General features: G+C 41.8%; 1 protein-coding gene across 1 annotated transcript in view; it reads left to right on the forward strand.

Annotated features, from left to right (window-relative positions):
- MARCHF3 (membrane associated ring-CH-type finger 3) overlaps nt 1-25025 on the forward strand; it is a 153000-nt gene that overhangs the window by 123918 nt on the left and 4057 nt on the right. The window contains exon 4 of the mRNA XM_032264120.1: nt 18918-19127. Within this exon, the coding sequence (XP_032120011.1) occupies nt 18918-19127 (210 nt within the window). The remainder of the gene's footprint in view (nt 1-18917; nt 19128-25025) is intronic.

Genomic DNA, 25025 nt, shown 5'->3' on the forward strand with positions numbered 1-25025 from the left:
TTGTACTGATCCTTGCTGTGAACTTGGGTTGGATACAAATGAGAACCCACATTCTCAAGAGGACCTTTGTCTACCCTGAGAGCAGCTCTCTTCATCTTTCCATCTGGGGACTTCTATGAGCAGAGACACAAAGACGCAAAACACCAAAAACTGCTTGACGCAACATGTTTGTTTTAGTCTATGTTTTTAAAAATACAGAAAAGGGCAAAGAATAATATAACAAACAGGTGTGTATTCACTACCCAGAATTAACAAATGTTAGCATTTTGTGAATGACATACCCTTCAAAGGAATAGGCTGTTAGGGCCAGAGAGAAAACTGTCTGTTGTCTTCACTAATTCATCCCTAGGTGTTCTCAAATAGGAGAGGAAATTCAGCTAGGTTTTCCTTAAGCACATCTGGGCCAAGAAGAAGAAGAAGTTAACAAAAGAGACAGATCGTCTAAAAGATTCTGGACTCTTTCAGCTAACTCCAATGTACAAACAATTAGTACAGCAAATGTTGACAGCCATGGAGTTCACGTCTTTGAAAGGCAGACAATTAGAAGTTATTCCATGGGTATTGGGGTTGTGGGAGTGAAGGTGTCACGGGCTGCTGGCAGGAAACATTTGTAAAGGGGAGTCTGAGAGAGGAGAATTGAAATGTCACTGAATAACTACAGCTGGTAATCATCTTTATCCTAAGTCCTGCTGAAATAACAAGGCACAATTAACTCTCAGGAACTGCCCTGTGTCGGGTGCAAGGCACCTGGTTGAGCTGAAGAGAGACATAAACTGCAGAAGCCCTGGTGCAGCTTTCAGAAGCAGAGTCATAGAATATACATAACACTCCCCGCTGGGGGCTTCTGCCAGCCCTCCACAAGCATCTTCAGTTTTAAGTGTCAACAACTGACTTTTAACTCCAAAGAAAGAATACATAATTTTAAATGAATAATGTGTGACATATTGTGAACAATACATGATCATAGCTAATCCCTCGCGCTGCCTAATGATCGGTTGTAAATGAGTGAACAGAGTGGAGAAGTATCTTCAGTTAGGCACAGGGAGATCAGTGGCTATTTATTCACTGAATAAAACCTGCTATGCCTGTTTGTGCAAAGAATTTTACTTTCTAGAATAAGCACAGATCTTGATTCCAGTCCAGTGGCATTAATTAATGTGAGTCCATCTATTTTTATCAAGATGTTCACACCCAGAATTTTTTTCTTCTTAAATTTTATTTACCCATTTCTGAGTCAAAGGAAAAATATTACATGGAATATTCTTTGCAATCTAGTTTTACAAAGTTAGGGGGATAGATTTACACTGTGATGGAGATGAGAGAAGAAAGTTATGTTGTGCTTGGGTACACTTTATATCATCATCTTATTTCAATGTCTCAGGTATTCCCCTCATAGCAGATATTATCCTATTCTGTAGATAAGGAAGCTGCAACTCAGACCTAAGTCCCTCTTCATTGATCTTAAATACTTTCAGCCTCAGGGCTAGCAAGTGGAGAAGGCAAAAGAATAATCCAGGTTGGCTGGGTGCAGTGGTTCATGCCTGTAATCCAAGCACTTTGGGAGGCCAAGGTGGGTGGATCACCTGAGGTCAGAAGTTCGAGACCAGCCAAACCAACATGGTGAAACCCGTCTCTACAGAAAATACAAAAATTAGCTGAGCATGGTGGCAGGTGCCTGTAATCCCAGCTATTTGTGATGTTGAGGCAGAAGAATCACTTGAACCTGAGAGGCGGAGGTTGTAGTGAGCCAAGATGGTGCCATTGCACTCCAGCCTAGGTAACAGAGGGAGACTCCATCTCAAAAATCATCATCATCATCATCATCATCATCATCATCCAGGTCTGTTTCCTAAGTCCACACTCTTCCACCACACCTGCTGTCCCAGTCCATTCTGACTACTATAACAAAACACCATAAACTGAGTGGCACATAAACAACAGAAATGTATTTCTCACAGTCTTGGAGGCTGGGAATTCCATAGTCAGGGTGCTGACATAGTTGGGTTCTAGTGAGGGTCCTCTTCCTGGTTGCAGATTGCCAGCTTCTCACTGTGCCCTCACATGGTGGAAGGGAAGAGCCAGTTCTCTGAGGTCTCTTTTGTAAGGGCACAAATCTCAATCATGGGCGTTCCACCCTCCTGATTTAATCACCTCCCAAAGGCCCCACTTCCTAATACCATCACCTTGAGGGTTAGGATTTCAACATACGAGTTTTAGGGGACACAAACATTCAGACCATTGCACCTGGCTTCCTTCCTTGCTCTAAAGTACGTTGTTTCATTTGCTCATTGATATGAACCCATGCACACGCAGAGCCAAGGGTTTCTTTGCCAATACCCAGCCTTTCCAAAAAACTAGATGTACTTCAGAAACGAGAGGAGGAAAAAAAAATTATGAGTCAATCCCTTGTTTCCTCTTGACATCAGATTTGTCTATTAAACCAGAGAGTTAACAGGGAGGGAAGGATGATTTTTATGGCAGTGAAACACCTGCACTATTATGGTGGATGCATGTCATTGTACATTTACCAAAACCCATAGAACATTCAACACAAGAGTTAACTCTAATGTAAGCTATGAACTTTGGTGATGATGTGTCACTGTAGGTTCATCGATAGTGACATATGTACCACTCTGGTGTGGGTTGTTGACAGTAGAGGGGACTGTGGGGGGCAGGGGAAGACAGGGATATATGAGAACCCTCTGTACTTTCCATTCAATTTTGCCATGAACCAAAAGCTGCTCTAAAAAAGAAAGTCTGTTTTAAAAAACACCCTGAGCTGTGCCAGATCAAGTGCTGGAAGAGTAGAGTGGCATTTCTTCCCTGTGTCCCTTGTACTCTAGTTGGAAAGCAAAGCTTTTGGCTACGGCACCCTATCAGAAGCCAAAAATCCTTCTTCATTTCCAAATGACTTTACATAGCCTTTATTTTTTCTTCTTATTTAATTACTCTTTCTCTGCATTTGAGCCTTCATTTTACTGAGTCATTATGTTACCAATTCCATAAAAGGAATCTCTTAACCCAAAATTGTCAAGAAACCTTTCCCTCTTTCTACAAATGGTTTTAAAGGTTAATCAGTCATCCTATGGCTGTACACACTTGTGAGACACATTTCCTTGAAAACTACCATCAAGATAATTCAGATTGGTAAATCTTATTTTGCAGCCCATGAAGGAAAGCACTGGTGTTTCTCTTCAATTATCTGTGGCTTTGCCTCAATTCTTTGCTTCACTTTTTTTTGGCAGGTACAGCAGATTTAGGGGAAGATAAGAAAAGACCACTGTCAGGTCCTCAAGCTTTGCCTTCCTCCTCATTCTTCACGGAATGTGTGTTTCTGTGGCTTGCCTCCTCACTGCCCGCCTCCTTTCTTGAAAAGATAAGAACCCTGTGAGATTGTTTGGGATAAAATGGTTTCTTTGCAATCTATTATTACAGATTTAGGGGGATAGATTTACACTGTGATGGGTATGTGAGAAGAAAGTTATGTTGTGCTTGTATAACACGAAAGAGAAAAAGAATGCTTCTGAAGATTTTAGTTTGGAATACTAAAAAAAAAAAAAGTTTAATTCTTAGATGTGACACTTATGAAAATGTATAAAGATCTGTTTGTGAAGATTGAGGTCAGATTACAAGAAGAAAATGAAATGTTTTTTACTCATTATTTCATCATTGCTTCACCTCTAGTGATGCTATTATAAATAGAAAGTTGGAATATGTAGTGAGCTTCAAAGTCTCTCAGGGCTCTGAGGGAAAATGGCTAATATAGCTTATATGAAATGCTGGCAAGTACAAGCAGCAGGAAAGTTGTAAAATAGAATTTATAGGCATTTAAGGACTTATACCTGGAAAGAGTCAGTAAAAGCAGAAATTGGGAGATGAAGGGAAAATATTCACCATCCTAAAAAATAAGGCGGCCCTTCCTCACAATTCACCACTTCCAAAGGCTTGCTCTTTGCATTATGTAGCTGGTAGGTGATGGGAGAATAGGCATGAGAGATGGAGGTGATAAATGGCTCTAATGTGTTTCTAAACACTAGTTTATCTGCTAAAAAGCTATGACTTTAATATTGAATTCATGTATCAATATATACCTACTTCAGCTGTTTGTAAGACATGCCTTATATGTATCTGAAAAATCACTAAATTGGACGAAGATGTAGCAAGGCCAAGGAAAGACCTACGTAAGGGAATTTATGCAAGATGGAAGTCTTCTTTAGAGAAATCTGTAGGACACTTCAGATTTTTCTTAGCTAAAGGGTCTTCCAGTCCCAGAGTTTTTGAACAGCTTTATCGAGATATAAAAATTCACATACTGTACAATTCATGATTTAAAGTATACAATTTCATGATATTTAGTATTTTCACAAAGTTGTGTGACCATCACCACAGTTGATTTTAGAACATTTTCATCACCCAAAAGGAAACCTCATACATTGCAGCCTTTACTCTCCGGCTGTCCCTTCTCTGTCCCCAACCCCCAGCCTAGGTAGCTGCTGATCTATCTTTAGCCTCTATGGATTTACCTGTTCTGGACATTTCCTATGAATGGAGTCCTACAGTGTGTGGACCTTTGTGACTGGCTTTCTTCACTTAGCATAATGTTTGCAAGGTTCAGTCTCCAATTTTGCAGAAAATGTATCTTAACCTTCCTTGCTATATTTTTTATTCCTGATTTTTTTTCTCAACATCCTGGTTACCTAAATATACTCCTCCTCCTCCTCCTCCTACTACTACTACTGCTAGTAGTAATTATTTCCTGAGGCCTTGCCCTGTGCACTGTTCTGGGTGCTCTAATGGTCTCCTGTTTGTGGATATAAAACAGGAAACAGGCACAGAGACGTCAATGGTTTCTTCCCCTCTTAAAATTTGGCTTTCTCGGTATCACAGTTTATATGATGAAACCCTGTTCATCTTTTGCTTTCTTCTTTTATGGATATCATTTGTACATTGAATTTTTTATATTATCTGAATTTTTGCCATCCTTGTTCAGTAAGAACCCTCTTCTTCCCTTAAGCCCATTAATTTAATTTGGTTGCTTTCTTGATTCTGCTGTCCTACATTATCTAAAACTATACTGTTAATTTTTTTAATCTCACATTTTGCACCCTAGGTTGATATTTAAATTTTTATCTGATGAATAAGGAGAAGGCCAGGGTCTAACAATAAATGATGATTCTCAGAAGGCAGCCAAATCTGTATCCTTAAATTTCTCAAACTTCAGAAAGTTGGACTGAACCAAGGATTGTCCTGAGGCAGTTTAGAGAAATGCTCCAGAACAGTGCCTCTTACCCTTTCCAGTATCTCAGATATGAGTGAGAACCTGGTAAGAGCTTGACCTGTCTCCCTCAAAATGTATACACATCCATTGTACAAATACAGGCTCAAAGGGATCACAGATTTTCTGAAACCTATACCCTAAGTCGAGTACCCCAATCTAGAAAGATAATTATGTAAAGTATAAAACAGAGATTTTCCAAAAGTATCTCTTGTACTTTTAAAATATCTTAAGTATGAAAAGTGAGAGAAGGTCTCAACACTTCAGTGCATATTCCCTCTTCCATGAGAAGGCCATATTATACTTCTGTGGGTACCACGGCAGTAGATATGATTTGCTAGTCTTAAAGGGAGAGCTGGTGATTCAGTTATACATATATACAGAGACTGGGCTAGTTATTAACTTGAGTTCTTTAATGGTTGGCTTTGTTCTGCCATGGAGACACCTAGGGGGTGCGTGTCTGAGGATCACTTAAGCTAAAAATGTATATGTGTTTCCCAGTTGGAGTAGAGCTTTCCCACAGACAGCAACTCTATTCATCCAACTGGTTTCCTGCCTGCTCTTTTATAAATGCCAGTTCCTGATGTCATGAATCATGTCATTTGAGCTGTCGCCCCTTACCACTTAAGAATGTCTTTTCTGAAGACAAGTCTGTGAGTTTTATAGCAAAGTGATCAACAAACATTAAACGTAATCAAAGGAAACAAGGCCACCAAAATAGAGAACATTGCCCTCTGCTCAGATAACACAGCGAGGTATCTTCACCTGGTAATCTGACATTCTGGGCACCATACCCAATTAAAGATATCCAAAAAGTCCGGGGGACTGGTAAACACAGATGGCTGGACAGAAAGTGAGAGATGTGAGGATGCTACTGAGGGGCATGTCTGAAATCTTGAAAATCAGGAACAGCTTAGACGATGTGAACATGGAGTACTTCGCACGTTCCAAATTACTTAAATGATGGTGGGCTCCCTGTGAAATTCAAAGACAGAGTTTAGAACAAAAATAAGGAGACAGCACCTCCATCATGGTGCCTGAGCTTAAGCCTCTGCCTCAAGTGGAGCCTTGAGTGATTCCTAATCCATTAGTTGCTAGGATGTGTCTAATGCCAGCAAGGTCAGCCAGGCCTTCCTAAATATGCCGGGCCCTTTTAAGCAACAAAACATTGGACTATAGGGACTGCAAATCCAAAAGTTCCTCTGTTTTCATGGTCTTTCTATCTAGGAGAAATTTCTCCCTTTTTCAAAGTGTTCCCATTCTTGCTTACTTTAGGAGCATATGGTGACATCGCCTGCCCTGTCGTCTACTTTACATGTGCATTGTATTACCTTGAAATCCCTCCACCATGCTCTGCTTGGACAGTTTTCTTACTCACATTCTCACTACACCTGAGGGACACAGATATGTAAGTGTAGTACCATTGTGAAAACCTGGTTTTGAATTTTATTTCTCCCTCTCTGCTCCTTCCAACAAATAGAAATGTATTGTTCATATTCATATTATTTATCATATTCTCATCTTGTGTATAGTGCTCCAGCGGGGGCTCTTATTTGGTACACTGTTCTGGGACAGTATATCCCATGATCATGTATTTCTACTGGAAGTAATTATTCAAATGTTCAGAAACCCAGACTCCAAAAGCCAGCCAGTAGAGTGGTCATTAGATGCCAGTAACCCTCCAGTCTGGGGGCCAGTAAGAATGAAAATGAAGCAGGATCAGAGGAATGAGAGCTGATATTTGTGTTTATAAAAGACCACACAGGGCCAGCCACGGTGGCTTACACCAGTAATCCCAGCACTTTGGGAGGCCAAGGCAGATGGACTACTTGGGGTCAGGAGTTCAAGAACAGCCTGGCCAACATGGCAAAACCCCATCTCTATTAAAAGTACAAAAATTACCCTGGTGTGGTGGCACGCACGTGTAATCTCAGATATTCAGGAGGCTGAGGCACGAGAATCGCTTGAACCCAGGAGGTGGAGGTTGCAGTGAGTCAAGATTGTGCCACTGCACTCCCGCCTGGGTGACAGAGTGAGATTCCATCTCAAAAAAAAAAAACCCCACACAGTATGAATTTATTTTTCCCAAAATAAACAATATCTACTTTTGGCACTATGCATTTTATCAATTTCTTCTAAAAACTTCTGTTTCCTTGCTCTCCATTCTATCTTGGTTATCTCTTCTTATGTTTCTTGCTTTACATTGATCAGATATGCCACATAATTCTGCAGCATCTTCTCATATTTCAGATAAGCAATCTCCATTTGGCTGTGATCACTTCTATGCTATGATGATCTAAAATAATTAGAGAGAGATTGTTCTTATTTTGTGTATATCTGAAGTTACAAGTGAATATATAAAATTATTTGTTATCTAATCCTGTTGTACCGCTGATCTAATCTTTGGAAAAATAAACTCACACTCATTGGTGTGAGTGTGTATAACATTTGTTTAAATAATGTCAGAGCCAAATTATAATGTTCCAGGCATAGGTATAGTATTCATGGAGCATTATAGCCCATTAATTGGCTTATTGGCCTAAGTCCTCCAGGGAGCATCACAAATCTCCAGGGTGTCTTTGAATATGACTTTATACTTCAGCCAGATCACAGCTGTGAGTGCCAAAGTAACTGGTATGCATGTGTGTGTGGCAAAAATTACTGTATTTAATGAGAGGAGTCCAAGCAAATAGTCTTATATATGCATTTCAGTTATATTCATTTTATATCTACCCAAAGTGATCCTCTGGCTTAGAAGGATTTTATTTCTTCAGCTAATATTTATCAAGCACAAATTAGATATTTGTAATAGGTATGTAGCTGTGGACAGTCCAGAAGAATCTCATGTACTAACAGAGCTTCCCTGCTGGGGAGGAAGGAACAGAATGAACAAGTAAATAAATAAACAAAATTGTCTCTGATAGTGCTGGTAAAAGCTATAAAGTCTTCATGGCAAAGAAGAACTGGGGTGAGGGTTTGTGTGTGCTGGTTTGTGAAGGCCCATCTGAAGAGGTGTCATTCAAGCAAAGGTACAGCTGATGAGCAAGAACCTGCCATGGGTAGAGGAGCTCCAGGCAGAGGAACGGCCACCGGAAAGGTTCTGAGGCAAGAGCTACGCTGGTGTTTCTGAGTCAGGAAGAAACGCTCCAGGGGAGCATTGCATGAGACTTCAAAGAGCTAGACACCGGTGCTTAAACTTTTCTGGACCCTTTGGCAATGCAATGAAGTACATAGATCTCTTCTCAGAATCGTATTCTTAATTGTGTAAGATAAAATACACAGGAATGCAAAGGAAGCCAATTACACTATAATACAGGTATCAAAATATTTAAAAGACACAGTTGTAATATAAAATGTAAATGCTTCTTTAACACTTTTTGTAGCAGATCCAATAACTAACATTAAAGTAATGATATTTCAGCTGGGCGCAGTGGCTCACGCCTGTAATCCCAGCACTTTGGGAGGCCGAGGCGGGTGGATCACGAGGTCAAGAGATCGAGACCATCCTGGTCAACATGGTGAAACCCCGTCTCTACTAAAAATACAAAAAATCAACTGGGCATGGTGGCGCATGCCTGTAATCCCAGCTACTCAGGAGGCTGAGGCAGGAGAATTGCCTGAACCCAGGAGGCGGAGGCTGCGGTGAGCCAAGATCGCGCCATTGCACTCCAGCCTGGGCTACAAGAGCGAAACTCCGTTTCAAAAAAAAAAAAAAAGTAATGATATTTCAAGATCTTTGAAACAGTTGCAGTGGGATACGAAATAGCCATATTTCTATTTAAGTGGGTGCAAAGTCGCAGGTACTGCTGATGCTACCTAGATTTTCTGCATAGCTCAATGGAATGTTCTGTTTCAATTAGAGGTTGTGAAAATAAACATGTGATTTTCTTTTCCCCCACTCAAAATCATAGATCCTGTGAATCCTGTCTGTGGACTCCAGGGTACAAACAGCTGAGGTAAACTATGCAGAGCTTTGCAGGCCATGGTAAGGTGTTAGGGGAAGGGTGATGGGGAGCCTTTGGGAAAGTTAAACTAGAGAAGTGTCGTGATTTGCTGCTTTATAGAAACTGGATTCTAGGATAACAGGAATGGAAGGGTAAGAAAGTAAGGAGACTATTACATGGTGCCATCTTTTAGGTAAAAAATGAAGAGCGTTTGGAAGGGAGTAGTGGTGACCAGGCAGAGCAATGCAAACATACTCAACATGTATTCTGGAAGAATTGACCGCATTTGCTAATTGACTGGATATAGGGTGTAGGGGAATAAAGAAAGGGAGAAATAAGGATGGGCTGAGGTTGTTCATGAGAGCCACCAGGTGTGGGCGTTCCACATGCTGGTAGGGGTCACCCTGAGAGGGGAATCTGTTTGTGGGACAGTTGGAATGGTGGATGGTGAATCTCGTGTTCCGTGGTGGAACTTGTAAAGTTTCTCATGTTTATTGCGCAAATGGAGACATACCAGTAAGCAGCTGGGCACACAAGCCTGAAGCCTGGAAAAGGATCAGCCTGAAATCCTTTAGTCAAAGCCTGATGTTTTGAACTAAAATGAGAACTTAAGAGTTCTATAGCATTGCTCTGACAACAAGAGAGGCTGCCTCACCACTCCATCAAAGTCCCAGCATCCTTACTCTGTTGAAGTAGACTACCATTTCTGACTCCACAAGAGAGCTAAAGAACTTCATAAAGTCACACAGCATTTGGGGGAACCAGAATGAGGGGCAACTGGAAGTGGTGTCCTGTCCCCTGCCTCCAAGCCCATATCTTATCCCCAGCAAGATACTGCTTCTCCAACTTTATCCACTGCAGAAGGGAACAAAAATTGGGATCAAGATTTTATGTAGTGTGAAAGTAAGCGAAAAGAAAGAATTGAAAGAGCAGTGGGCTGGAGGTTTCAAATACGGGCTCCTCACCATGGAACCTTGAGCAAGGAACTTAACCTCACTGAGCCTTCATATCCTAATCCAAAATGGGAATAATAACAATACCTGGTGTTATCAAATTCAGTACAAATATCTGGTACATCATAGTCACTCTGTACATATTTTTGGTTGAAATGGAGTTGCGTAACTTTTAAGTGGACATTTGGTATGTACCCTTCTCAATTATTTCAAGGTAGTTTTCGTCTAGAAAAAAAAAATATAGTAATTGTGACTAAAATAGCACAAGGGATCTTGAATAATTTACCGAATTTCTCATATGACTTCGTGACCTATAGAAAAATATATGTTCCCATGGCTACTTACATCTTAGGAAAAAAAGCTTGAATCAAAACTACAGGGTTTTCATCTTGTAACAACAAAACAGTGTGTAAATATTTCTCTTAGAAACCTAAAAAGAGCAGTATGTAAGAAATGCTGTCTCTGGTCTAGAAGACTAAAAGCAATTAACGTGACAACTTGATGTTTATATGCCAACAAAGTTTCTCCTTTCCAATCAGTTTGACTAGTCTAACTAATACTGTAAGATCATTTCTGATCAGGCCTACTGGCATCTAAGATGTTTATTTATTCATTTTCTTTCTTTTTTTTAATCAAGACTTCTTTTTATTTTAATTTAATTGTATTTATTTATTTGTTTGTTTGTTTATTTTGAGATTAAGTTTCGCTCTTATTGCCCAGGCTGGAGTGCAATGGTGTGATCTCAGCTCAATGCAACTTCTGCCTCCTGGATTCAAGCAATTCTCCTGCCTCAGCCTCCCAAGTAACTGGGATGACAGGCATGCACCACCACGCCTAATTTTGTATTTTTAGTAGGGACAGGGTTTCACCACGTTGGTCAGGCAGGAACTGCTGACCTCAAGTCATCCACCTGCTTCGGCCTCCCAAAGTGGTGGGATTACAGGCATGAGCCACCGCGCTCGGCCTATTCATTCATTTTCGTTAAACATCTACTATGTCCCAGCACTGTTCTTAGATCAAGGCATATAAAAATAAACAAAAATCAACAAAATTGAAGTGGGTATCAATACATGGGCAGGTAAACAGACAACTAAAGAAATAGCATCATTTCAGAGAATATTGTGTGCTCTAGAAAATATAGCTCAGTAGGCCAGGTGCGGTGGCTCACACCGGTAATCCCAGCACTTTAGGATGTCAAGGCAGGCGAATCACGTCAGGAGTTTGAGACCAGCCTGGCCAACATAGTGAAACCCTATCTCTACTAAAAATACAAAAAATTAGCCGGATGTGGTGGTGGGTGCCTTTAATCCAAGCTACTCGGGATTAAAAGAGAATCACTTGACGCAGGAGAATCACTTGAACCCGGGAGGCGGAAGTTTCGGTAAGCCGAGATCACACCATTGCACTCCAGCCTGGGCGACAGTGCGAGACTCTGTCTCAAAAAAAAGATGTATATATATAGCTGAGTAAGATTCACAGGTGCTCGGAGTGTTTTCCATGAGAAGATGCCGCTTGAGCTGAGACCTATATAAGGAGATGCTGACAAAGAATATGTGCAAAGGCTGAAAATGAAGGGAGAGGTAGCAGGAGACATGGTAACTGGTAGGAAGGGATGAGGTCAGGCCTTAATAGTACCAGGTAGAGAGTTTTGACTTTATTATGACCATTGGAGAGTTTTGAGCAAAGAAGCAACCTAATTTGATTTATATTTCTAGAGGCTCACCCTGACTATTGTTTTGGAACTGGACAGTAGGGTGGCCAGAGTGGAAGCAGGGAGGCTGTTGCCTCCCAGGTAGGAGATGATGATGACCTAACCTGGGATGTCAGTAGTGGAGCAGAGAGAAGCAGCCAGACTCCAGGTGTATGTTGCAGGCAGTGCCGATAGGACTGACCATGTCCTGGGCAAGTCTTAGACCAGGAGGAAAGATACAGGATGACTAAGTGACGGGGGTGGATGGTCATTTACTGATATGGAGGAGACTTAGGGGAAAGAAGTTATGAGGTATGTGCTAATCAGGGTTCTGTTTCGGACAGATTAAGTTTGAGCTGTCTATTAGTCATCTAAGCAGAGATGTTGACTGGGTCGTTGAATGTGCACGTCTAGAGGTTTGGAGAAAGGCCAAGGCATGAGCAAATACTCTGTAAAGTTCTCCTTTGATGCATTGTTACAAGCCTGGTTTAATGAATAGCTGAAGCGTGCATCTCCTTAGGTCCACTGGAGTCAGAATTTCCTTCTGTGTGTCTTCAGTTTTCCTGGAAACTCATTGACAGACTGTAGAGTTCAGGGATTTAAAACACTGGTAGGAGTTTGTTTTTGTTCTCTGCTTTGTTTCAAGTTAACTGGAAAGCATGATTTTCAGGTTTCATCTTCAATTTTCAATCATGCAAGAGACCTATCACTTACCTTCTGATCATTACACTTCCCCCTTCACATTCCAGCTCCCCAGATAAGCGAGACAATTTAGAGTAGAATGTGTTGGGTTTGCAGAATAAGACCCATCTCAAGTAAGGCAAGGTTAATAACTCTGCCAAGTGTCAGCTTAACTGGAGACTCGGACAGATAAACCCAAGTGAGTAAACATTGTGAGACCATGCCTTCTCTTTTTTTTCTTCCAGCTCCATAAATTTATTATGGTTTCCTTTCTATCAGTTTCTTTCATTCTTGCGATGGTTTCTCATTAAGGAGATTCATGAGAAAGATTGTAATCGATCAGAGCTATTAGCCACCAGAGTGTAATCTGGTTCTAGTACAAACTGACCTGCACAGTGTCCTGTCTACCTTGGGGATTTAAGCTTATTAACTCAGAGCCTGGGAGGCAGAGTCTAAAGTCCTTTAACACAGCACCTCTGGCACCCCCTCTTCCCCACTAACCAGTAGGAGATTTAACATATCGACACTGTAATTAAATCCAAATCCCCACTTAACACACCTTGAAAGTAGCCACTGGTGCCTGGCTTACCTTAGATGCACATTCACTGCCAGTGAATGATGCTGTGGCAAGGTAGTAGAGTGCTGCTTTAATCCCCTGTTCTGTCCCAGGCCCTTTAGTGCTGATTATGGTGGGATTTCTGGTTTGTTTGTTTGTCTGTTTACTTGTTGTACTTTTTTCCAAGGACTGATCAACATCACGGTTCAGAAACAAGTTAAGTTATTAGAATGAGATCTCTACAGAAAAAATAGGCAGCTCACTGCTGAGGCTTTGAACAGCATGATCTCTGTGTACTGCATGTTTTCGATGGAACCAGAGAACGAGAGGCAGGAAGGGTGCCCTGGGCTGCCCACAGAACCCCTGGCAGCTGTATGGGTGGGTCCACCAGGGAAAAGATACCACAGAAATTACTAGTCTCAATCATTGGCCTTGGCTTTTAAAATATAGCTAACCACCAAGTATAAGCTGAGGACAAAGGTCAAACTTAAGACTCTTTAAGAATGATATTTGAGCTGCAAAAGTTGTCCACAAGTGGCAGAATAAATTAATTGGTATCTTACACCAAAGGAACTTCAATAAGTAAATATCCCTTCTTGTACTGATAAGAACAGTTAAGGTATAATCATTTTCCTCCCCTTCTATCCAGCTACTTCCTGACCCCATGCTTTACTAAGAATTATGATACAGCAGGATGGTTAGAAGCACAGTCTTTGGAGCTGGACTTCATGAACCAAAGGCACAACCAATCTCATATAAGTTATTTGAACTCTCTGTGTCTCATTTTCTGTATCTATACAACGGCAGTGATAATAATGGTATTGCTTACTAGGATTATTGAGGAGTAAATGAATTATTAGATGTAGCATATAAGATAGTGCTTGGCATATAGTAGGGGCTGAAGAGACATAAGCTATTGCCATTCATTTAGCATGAGATGCCTGCTCTGAGGCAGGCCCTGTGCTAGACACCAGTGATGTAAAGGTAAGTTTGAATGGGAAGACAGACACACAAACGAGCCTGCCTTCTGCCTCTTCTTGTTCTTTATTAATGGATAGGAGACAAGGATACTACTATAGACTAGGTAAAATAGTCAATGTATATAACCCATAACTGATAAGAAAGGTAGAAGACCTAAGAGACAAAAACGTAATAGAACAATAATCGGGGAGGTCAACCCCTTGTCTATTATGAATTAGGTCACAATGCATGATAATGTAGCTGAGATTAAATACCCAAAATTGGACCCCATCGTAGTTTGGTAAAAGAATTGACACAGATTAGAACAAGAGCCTAAGAAAATTTTCTAAAACTATAATGATCACATCCTGGCCAGCCAACTAAACATTCAGTTACCAGATGTACCCAATAAAACAGCAGGACTTAAGCTGTGTCCCATCTAGCTGGAAAGCTGCAAAAACCTTGCATACACAGGCATACACACACACAAATGCCATTTGGCACAAAAAGAAAATGTTAGTAGGAAAGCAAGGAAAAGACGTGAGGCTGGTTTAAATCTCACCTCTGATACCCACTTGCTATCTATCCTTAGGTGAGTTATTAAACTTTCTGCTCCCTGGTATCTATATCTATGGAACACGGATATTGTTATCACCTACTACTCAGGATTGCTGTGAAGACTTAGTGAGATATTGCATAATAAACTCCAAGCAATAGCACTGAGCCGGCCCCAGCCATCGCTCAGTAATAGCTGTTTTGCTGTGCACTAGCTAGACATCTGCCTCCCCTGACTGCATTGTCTGTCCCTCTCTCTCTCACTCTGTGTGTGTCTGTTTCTCTCTGTCTATATGTTTTGTACACAAGTAATATATACACATATATTTATACAAGGAATCCATGTTAATTTTACAAAAACAAGAAAATAATGTACAAAAAAAATGTTAAACCACTCATAATGCCACCACCAAGAATAGCCACTATTTTGCTAGGTATCCCTCTGGGCTCTATGTGAATACACTATGTGTGTGCAAATGTAAATGTCTGTCTCTGTGTAAATACATCATACATATACAGGATCATACTATGCATTCTGTCCACTAGATTCTTTTTCCTTCTCAGCAATATATTATGTCAGTAAATATAAAATGTACATTAGCATTTGAAATTACTATTAATATATGGCATTCTATGTTAAGTAAATTATGTAATTTATTTAGACAATTCCGTATTGCTAGAAATGTAAGCTGTAATCAAATTTGCTGTTATAAACTTTTCTTGTATTAATACTCTGTGTCAATGTATCTGGATACTCAGCAGCTCTTACCATGGCCGTGGGTAGGTTTTTTTTTACCTCAATGATGATGGATGAATGCTACTGGTCTTGCTCACAAGCCTGCATTAGTATAACAGATGAGTAGCACTTGGAGTTCTGCAGAAGACTCACAATTTAACATACTAGTACCATGTAAAGTATTCCATACCTAAGTTCAACCAGCAGCAAACAACACAAAGAGTAAGCTGAGTCCCCCTAGAGTTAGAAGGGTTCAGAATTCATCTTATTGGACACATAAATACAGATCATGGACACATAAATACAGAAGATCAAATAACAATTAGAAAACAGGAAACTGGGAACAAGCAATCATAATCTCTAGTTTGTCTTTGCACATTTATTTTGCATCAGACAGAGATAAACATTGATTCATAATTACCTTCTCCCCTCCTTCCGTATCTAAGTCATTTCATTGGGTAATGTCAAGGGCCACATAACTAAGTAAAGTACTAAATTAGTTTTAATAAAATGCATCCAGAATTCCCAAGCAAAAGAAAGGAAGCCTTAGCTAATGAGTTCAGCGTTTCTGTGCACAAAAATGGAGGTACAGAGAAGGGTGCACCAGATGTCCTATCTGCTTCCAGGGAAAACCCAAACTGTGAGAATTGGGTTGGTTTGCTATAATCTGGCCACCATTGTTTAGGAATCTGGATGTCTGAATGTCTTGCAATTTTAATTTTTGAATATTTCACTAACATCTGCATAAGAATAGAGAGATGTTGATCTTCTCAGTTCAGCTTCTGAATCACCTGGAACCATCATTTAATCTTACTGAGCCTCTATAACATTGAGATACAATAATGCCCTGTTTCATAGTGATATTCCCAGTGCTTAGGCAAGAACGTGTTCATTAATAAGAGCTCTTTGAGTATCTTTGAAGCTGCTGAGATGTCTGAGGTGGCATGACAACACACAGCAGGATAATACCATTTGCACTTATTTTGGTATTTATATTAAATATTTATAATGCAGTATTTAAATTCTCAGACAAGTCAGCTCCTCATTATTTATGTTTTGATATTTATTTGTGTCCACTTTTGAGGTGAAATTGACTTCTTTCAACATCTCACCCTGTTTTTAAGGTGGATTGTCCCTAAAGGTGGAATATTGGGGACTCATGCAAACATTTGAGGAAGGGCACCTCCCAGAAAACTTTCTTTGGTGCCTTTTACCTCCTGCCTCTTTTGCTCACTCATTGGAGTTTTGCCAGGCCTTACACTGCCCTTTACTCATTTCCCTCTTTGCAGTTTTTCTATTTTGTCCTTCCATCCTTGAACATGGCCTTCCCTTCCCTCTCCTGCCAGCCCCACCCACTCTTATCTCACCCATCATGGTCCTTCCCTTCCTCCCAGTGGTTTTGTAGGCTTTGCTGTCCTGGCCACTTGGGTTGTCTCCTCGGTGGCCCATGCTCCTGTTTGGCAAGCCAGCTATGTGGCACTGCTGGGCACGCATTAGCAGACAGACAAGGCTAGGCCCCTGTTCGTTGATAGGGACAAGATGGAAGACAGAGCATGCCAGTGTCGCTCCTCACCCCAACCCCATCGTCTGTGTTTGACCCCACTCCTTCTCTGGACTCCTTGGCCTCTGTCGTTACTACATGGAACAGTGAGATGAGAATGTCAAATTATCTGAAGATTGTTTCAATGCTAATCTGAAGAAAAGCTACCAGGCCTCATTACCCATGTGAACTGACACCAGAATGTGAGCACTGAATTAAATCTGTTGTCGAACGGATTATGGAAAGCATTATAGCAGGCATTCAGCAGGGACCTAAATGAGAGGACAGCCTTCCTGTTTTCCTAACTGTAGAAATTCTCTTTAGTCTTTCAACATGCATGAGGTTTTTCCCATCCTTTTGGGGGTTGGTTCAGTCAAGATGGTAACATAATCGAGATGTCAGAGTTGGTCCTAAGTGAGGAGGCTCAGGATCCAAAAGCCAAGAGAGGGCATTAATGAGTTTATGGGGTCAGGTGAGTCTTATTCTGTGTTGGATGTCCCCAAGACCATCCTCTGGCTCAATTATTCACTAAAAAGAACTCACAGGACTCAGAAAAACTGTTGTACTCATGGTTACAGTTTATTACAGCAAAGGGATACAGATTTAAAGCAGAAAAGGGTGAAGGTGCCAGGAGAAACCAGGCACAAGTGTCCAGGTGTCCTTTCCCAGTGGATTCAAACAAATATGCTTAATTTTTCCAGCAACGATTTGTGACAACATGTGCAAAGTATTGCCAATCTGGGGAAACTCATCTGAGCCTTAGTATTCAGGATTTTGACTGGGATCAGTCACTTAGACATGCAATATCTGCATGACTCACCTCAGCTACTCAAACTCCAGCCTCCCAGCACAAAAATAGGTGTTCATCATAAATCACATTGTTGGTATAAACTATCTGATCATACCGGTATGGTGGCCCAAGGCGTCTAGCATGCAAAATACTCTTATCAGGCAGAATATTGCTAGGACTCAGAGCTCATCTCTCAGGAGCTGGTCAAGAGCCAGTCCTAAAAACAAGCCTGTCTTGAGCAACCCAATCCTTCCCTGCACCTATTCCCAGGGTCAAGACACTAGAAGGCTTTGGACACATGACTGAACTTCTCCTACCTCAGCTGTTACCTTCCAAGAGTAACATTCTTTTTTTTTTTTTTTTCTTTTTTTAGAGGAAGAAAGAGAGAAAGAAAGAAAGAATAAAAAAAATAGAAAAAGAAAAAAAAAAGAATGAAGGAGAGGAAGAAAGAGAAAGGGGAAGAGGGAGAGAGAACAGGGGTGTTGCTTTATTGCCCGGGCTAGAATGCAGTCTAAAAATAGGTATGCCTGTAATTGTGTTTAATAATAGACACATAAAAAAAATGAGGGAAGAAAATAATTAACAAGCAGCCAACCAATATTTCATTTAATCCTATAAATAGGTGTGATGTGGTACTGATAAGAGTGTATATTTTGTGTATTTAAAGTGGAGAGTTCTATAAATGTTAATTAAGTCTACTTGTTCCAGATCTGAGTTCAAGTCCTGGATATCGTTATTAACTTTCTGTCTCACTGATCTGTCTAATATTGATGTTGAAGTCTCCCACTATTATTGTGTGGGAGTCCAAGTCTCTTTATAAGTCTTATATATCTGGGTGTTCCTGTATTGAGTGTGTATATATTTTGGATCTTTAGCTCTTGTTGTTACATTGATCCTTTTATTATGTAATATCTTTCTTTGCTTATCCAAGAGTAACATTCTTCCTTCCACATTGGATCACTGTGATTCAGAATAGTAACGGCTAAACTATTTTCACAAGAAGTAGGTCATCTATATCAAGGACACTATAAATTATTATTGTTGTGTGTATCGTATCATTATTATTCAGGGGGTGGGTCATGAGAATGAGCCCTGAATGCTTCCTTGTTATCTCAGAACAAGTCAGAAATGCCTTTTTCCAAGCTTCTGAAGGCAAAGATGACTTCAGAGCAGCATGTCTCCTCTCCACACTGGCGTTTAACTTTCTCCCTTGCTCTTCTCTCCCTTTACCTGGCAGTGGCTGAGAAACCCTGGCCCCCAGCATGAGAAGCGGACTCTGTTTGGCGACATGGTGTGCTTCTTGTTTATAACACCCCTGGCCACCATCTCGGGCTGGCTGTGCCTGCGGGGCGCTGTGGACCACCTGCACTTTAGTAGTCGGCTGGAAGCCGTCGGACTGATTGCACTCACTGTCGCACTCTTCACCATTTACCTCTTTTGGACACTAGTAAGTATGGGCGATGGCCGGGGTTCAGGCCATTTGGAGCTGGCAGCCTCATAGCTGGTACAAGCCTTTCCTCTTGTCTGTAACACATCTCACGTACCCAGTAGGAAACAGACTTCGAGACTGGGTGTGGTGGATCACCTGAGGTCAGGAGTTCAAGACCAGCCTGGAAAACATGGTGAAACCCTGTCTCTACTAAAAATGCAAAAATTAGCTGGGCATGGTGGTGTATGCCTATAATCCCAGCTACTCAGGAGGCTGAGGTAGGAGAATCGCTTGAACATGGGAGTCAGAGGTTGCAGTGAGTCAAGATCATGCCACTGCACTTCAGCCTGGGCAACAGAGTGAGACTCTGTCTCAAAAAAAAAGAAAAGAAAAAGAAACAGACCTTTGAATGCTGGCAGGAACAGGTGATTTGGTTTATAACTACGTGTGTGTGTTCGTTTGTCTGTGTGTGTATCTGCACTGCTAAGGCAGATCACATAAAAGAAAAGCTCAGCCTCTGGGTGTCCATCAGTCAAAGACACACACACACCTTGGATGTTTCGCTCTTCTGGTAGTCTAGGACTCATCTGTTATAAGGCATGGCATTTTCTTTCTCTTGTTTATGTTTCTCACTTTTGCCGGGACTATAGTATATTATGAATGATGCACTTGGCCGCTGTTGCTGTCACTGCCTGCACAGATCATGAATCCTCCCTGCTGGTTATTTTCTTCTTATGTCCTGACACAGCCTAAAGTCTTTGTTGGACGTGGAGCCACACTTTGCCTGATGATTATTCTATGTGTTTGGGAGATTGACTCTGCTGCCCATAAAAGCACTAATTTATCTAGCTGAGAAGCTGCCACCAAAGAAAGGCCATTTCTCAATAACTGTTCTCACTGTATATAAGGAAGAATTTTTAAATATCCCCTTTTTCATTCTTTTAACTTTTAACTTCATGCAGTAAGTTGATTGCTCGAGTACCAGTTGACAGCACCCACAAAATGCAACATTTGATCTCTCTCTTTATGCTTTCTTCTGGGAGCTGCAGGGAAGGACATCACTGTCTTCTAGAATATTTCAGAAGCTAGGCCCCCTGCTTCCTGGCATTACTCTCCTGTGCCTGCTCATTTCTAATCTGAGCACGTTCTATTGTTATTCAATATGTATTTCCTGTCTAAAGCGTACCATTCCCATATCCCATAGCACAGTGTCAGCATGTGGAAAATGCTTCTAGCACTCACTTCCTCCCTTTATCTGCCTCCCAGACCCTGTTCCTCCAGCTGCCACTCCCAAGACCCTGTTCATTTCCCTCTTCTTTATCATATGGCTCTTCCAGCTCTGTACCTCCTCTCCAGTGAGAGTGTTCAGACAGTAAGCAGACACATTTCAGTCTCAGTAAAGAGGGAGTGTTCTAATGCTAAGAATTTATCTGAGTCTTACGGTTAATTTAAACATTCTGTTCCCAGGCTAATGAAGCCCCAAGCAAAACTATTATTGCCTCTTTTAAAAGTCTAAGCTTCCGGCCGGGCACAGTAGCTCATATCTGCCAGTACTTTGGGAGGCTGAGGCAGGTGAATTGCTTGAGGTTAGGAGTTCAAGACCAGCCTTGCCAACATGGAGAAATCGTCTCTACTAAAAATACAAAAATTAGGAGTACTGGTGCACCTCTGTAATCCTAGCTACTTGGGAGGCTGAGGCAGGAGAATTGCTTGAACCTGGAAGGCAGAGGTTGCAGTGAGCTGAAATGGCACCACTGCACTCCAGCCTGGGCGACAGAGCAAGACTCCATCTCAAAAAAAAGTCTATGCTTCCAAAGTGCGTTCTGGTTCACTGTGAATTAAGCAGTGAAGCCGTCCCAGAAGCTTCTATTGTGATGGGAGAAGGGTGAGAAATAAGAAATGAAGGAGCCTAAGCAGCACCATCTAACTCTTGGTCCATGGCACCACCTGGGAAAGTCATTTTGCTTCTGTGAGGCTCAGTGTCCTCATCTGTTAAGTGGAATTAGCGGCAATGCCCATCCTGCCAAATTCCCCGGGTGTTATGAGATTTAAGTGAAAGTGTGTATGGGAAAGTACTTTGGAGAATAATACAAGGTCTTGCCATGTTTAGAGGTTTTCTAGTCTGTCCTTGTTTTAGAAGAGTACCTATGATGAGGATGGATGAAGCGAACTTAAATGCCGGACTTTCAAAACCAATTTAAGACCTTTTGAAATCCTGCTTTGTAAAACATACACTTACCTAACAAGAAAGAAAAAGGGTGATAGGTGACTGGAAAGGAAGGAAGAAAGGGAGAAAAGAGCAAGCTATCTCGAGAAATAATGGATGTGACCTTGTTTCGTCTCCCATTTCAGGTGAAAGAAGGTTTGGGTGGAAAAGCTACCTAGACTAGGCTCTTTCAGGAAAATGGAAACATACTTCACCCCAGAAATGTTTCTTACAGGCAGTGCTGTGCATGCATTTAGAATCCAAGGGCCCTGTGTTTAAACCCAAGATTTAGCATCCTAATAACAGTAACTTCAAATAGGATACCTAACCTTTCTGTTCATCCTTCCTCTTATACAAAAAAATACAGGAAATAATTGCTAACCCCTGGGTCAATGGATTATTGCAAACAGTAAGTAGATAACATCTGAGAGGATACATGCAAGCACCTAGCAGAGGTTGGCCCTACGTTCCTTCCTGCGGCTTCCCTGCTCCCCCAGCTTCCACCCTCCCCCTGCCCTTCATAGAACGCAAAGTAGCAGGAGGGAAAGAAGGCATGTCTCCCCTTTGACCGGTGTGAAAAACGTGCTGTGGAGTCAGCTCAGCAATAGGTTACTGAATATAGAATAACTCCTTCCCAGATAAATGCTGTACTGAGCAGCCCTGGCAAGAGCCGTAATTCAGAAGCTGACAGCACTTGGAAACTGCCCTACGGCAGAAACCCATTGTAAACAAGCTGTCAAGCTTAAGGAGAATATGCTGTGAAAATGTCTTAGATAAACAAACACGGTGTCAGTCCAAGCCTTGCTCCTCAGAGGAGCCGTTCCTGGAAGGCCTCCCTGGTACTGTGAAGAAGGACAAGCGCTCACGCTGCTTGCTTCAGAGTGCCTTGGAGTTTCTCACAGGCACACATGGCCATGAAAGTCCAGCCTTAGGGAGTCCCCTGCTGTGGAACCTGCTGTGTTTCAGAAGCACACCTGGGCCCCAGGAGGCCAGGATGTAGGGGCCGCCCTAAGAGTTCAGGGATTGTTGTCCCAGAAACATCACTGTGCATGTCACAAGTGATTTGAATCCCATGAACAGACACAAAGAGGGCTGGATAAGAACTGAGTCCACATTAAACATGAAGAAATTGTCGGAAATGGACTTGGTATTAGCCCCAGTTTAGAGGCTGGAGGAGAATCGAGGCACCATGTACGGGAAGTCTTTCCACTCATGCATCACAGATGTGGCCAGTGTCCAGCAAAGAAGGGAATGCATGAGCGGCCCGGCTCCTCAAAGGCTGACTCCCAGTCCCATGTTTTGATTGTTTAAATTCTTCTTATAAATGCGGAGCCTCCAGTGGAATCTGTCCCAACAAGGCTTACTGTGGGGCTGCTTAAGACACATCCTCCACACGGCCTATGAGCAGCCTGAGGGTATTCAGCAGTGTTTCCCCACGACCAATTCTCTCCTATACTCCTTTCCCCAGTGCAGTCAGAGATAGATAGGTGAGCTGGGCCCATTGCCACCGAGGCAATTTGCCAAGGCCTGATCCCATCAATCTCCCTAAGTCACACCATCACTTCCAGAGAGAAAGGGCAAAATAAAAATATGTAACCAGATTTCCGGAAGCCTGCTGTGACTTTACGCACACCTTTGCCACTGCCACAGTCGCCTCCCTAATGGGAAGAGTAGATGCTAACATTTTCTAACCCTTCTCATAATATTCATGCAATCACAACTCTTTGTACAACAGACTTGCCCATGATAGGAGGTTAGATAAATAAATGAAGAAACTTCAGGAAGCCCATCCCATAAGGGGTAGTATTTTTAGGATAGTGGCCCTTTATTTTCTTCCTCCTCTCTCCTAAACTCAAAAGTTTAAGAAATATCTCAGTGAAATTCCTAGCATTATTGTTATAGCATCTTTTTATTTTATGTTTTCTTTTTCCTCACTGCCTTATTCTTCCAAATTAGACTTTCTTTCCTTCCAATTATATTGCATTGCAGGGATGCAGTGTCTTGGAGCATCTAGAGAAGCAGCATGAACCCAGGGCAATGCAAACCTGCAGTCTCCTTGGCGTTGTGCTCAACTACCTTTATTTTCCCTGACAAAGAGGCATCTTCTTATGATGCTTTCTTCTTATTGATTGAATTTGCCTGCAGACTGTGGTGATTAACCACAATTAAAATAGATTAATGTGTAATAAGATCTCATCTGTTTGTCTACACAAGTGGGCTCAATTTTTAAATTTCCTGGCCAAGGAACCAGGAGACCTGCTAAGTCACTGACTTCCTGTGTTCCTTGAAGCAGTGCATCTCAGGCTTGAATGCACATGCGGATCACCTGGGGACCTTGTTAAACTGCACTCTCTAATTCCTTAGGTCTGGGTGGGGCCTGAAATTCTGATATTCTAACAAGCTCCCAGGTGATGCAGCCTGCTACTAGTCCAGGACCACGCTGAGAGCAGAGCCTTAAAGAAAATAGCCCTATCTCTCTCTGTTTCTATTTTTTTCTGTTACCCTGTATCTAAAGAGTGTCACAAAACTCTTTCTTATATTTAACACACGTAAAATAACAACCCAAGAACACTAAAATGTATGCCCTGTGCTTTCTGCTAGGTGTTTTATATGCATCACATCAAATATCATTGTTCACATCTTACAAACAAGGAAACTGAAACTTGTTGACAGCTAATAACCTCCCCAAGTCACGCAACCACTAAGCAGAGGATGCAGATTCCAGCCTCATGTGCCTGGCTCTGGAGCCTGCGGCCTGCACTCATAGCTCCTTCTCCGATTACTAATGCCAAGTGTGCACAGCTCTCAGCATCATGGAAAAAGGGACTCTTGATTTGAAATACAGCTTTCCCATAATGTTCCCAGATCCCAGACTTCTTATATTGCCAAAGTTCCTTATTAGTATAATACTTGTCTGCATTCCACCTCTTTCCTGCCCTTGGCCCTGAACAGCTGACTTCCCAGCCTGCCTCTCTTACATTCATGAGTAGCACCCAGCAGCAGCAGGACAGAATAGATACAAGAGAATCAGCTTAAAAAAAACCAAGCTGATCCACTTTGGCATGTTCAGGGACTTTTGGAGGAAAGCACATCTGTGTGAGTTTAAAAGTGTGTATTTTCATACTCAGCTCTCTGGCACTCAGCCCGTGGCATCTGCTTTCTAGCCTCAGAAATTGGAATGAGTGGCCTTGAATTTCATGATCCTGCCCATTCTGATCAAGGGCCTGCACTTCCACCTACTTCCAGAAACTCCAGCTCAAGCCATCAGGTCAATCCACTTTCTGACCACCATAGACCTTTAGTGGTCAACACAACCCACCTACTCCCAGATGATTAAATAGCCCAGATCTGATTTGTCTCTCCAAGCTCATGGGCTCCTTCATTTCCAGCACTTACCTAGACATCAGACTCTGAATTTCCTGGGCAGTCCCTCAATGTTTTATGCCAGCCTTCTCCAAAACAAACTACAGGTTTAAGCATCTCATTCCAATGTATATACATAAAAAAGCAAGCACCTCAGCTGGGCGCGGTGGCTCACGCCTATAATCCCAGCACTTTGATCACTTGAGGCCGGGAGTTCGAAACCAGCCTGGCCAACATGGTGAAACCCCGTCTCCACTAAAAACAAAATTTGCCAGACGTAGTGGCATGTGCCTGTAATCCCAGCTAATCAGGAGGCTGAGGCAAGGCACAAGAATCACTTGAACCCA

This window comes from Sapajus apella, unplaced genomic scaffold (genome assembly GCF_009761245.1).
Source record: "Sapajus apella isolate SASKATOON/1434 unplaced genomic scaffold, GSC_monkey_1.0 scaffold1, whole genome shotgun sequence".
NCBI classification, from domain to species: Eukaryota; Metazoa; Chordata; class Mammalia; order Primates; family Cebidae; genus Sapajus; species Sapajus apella.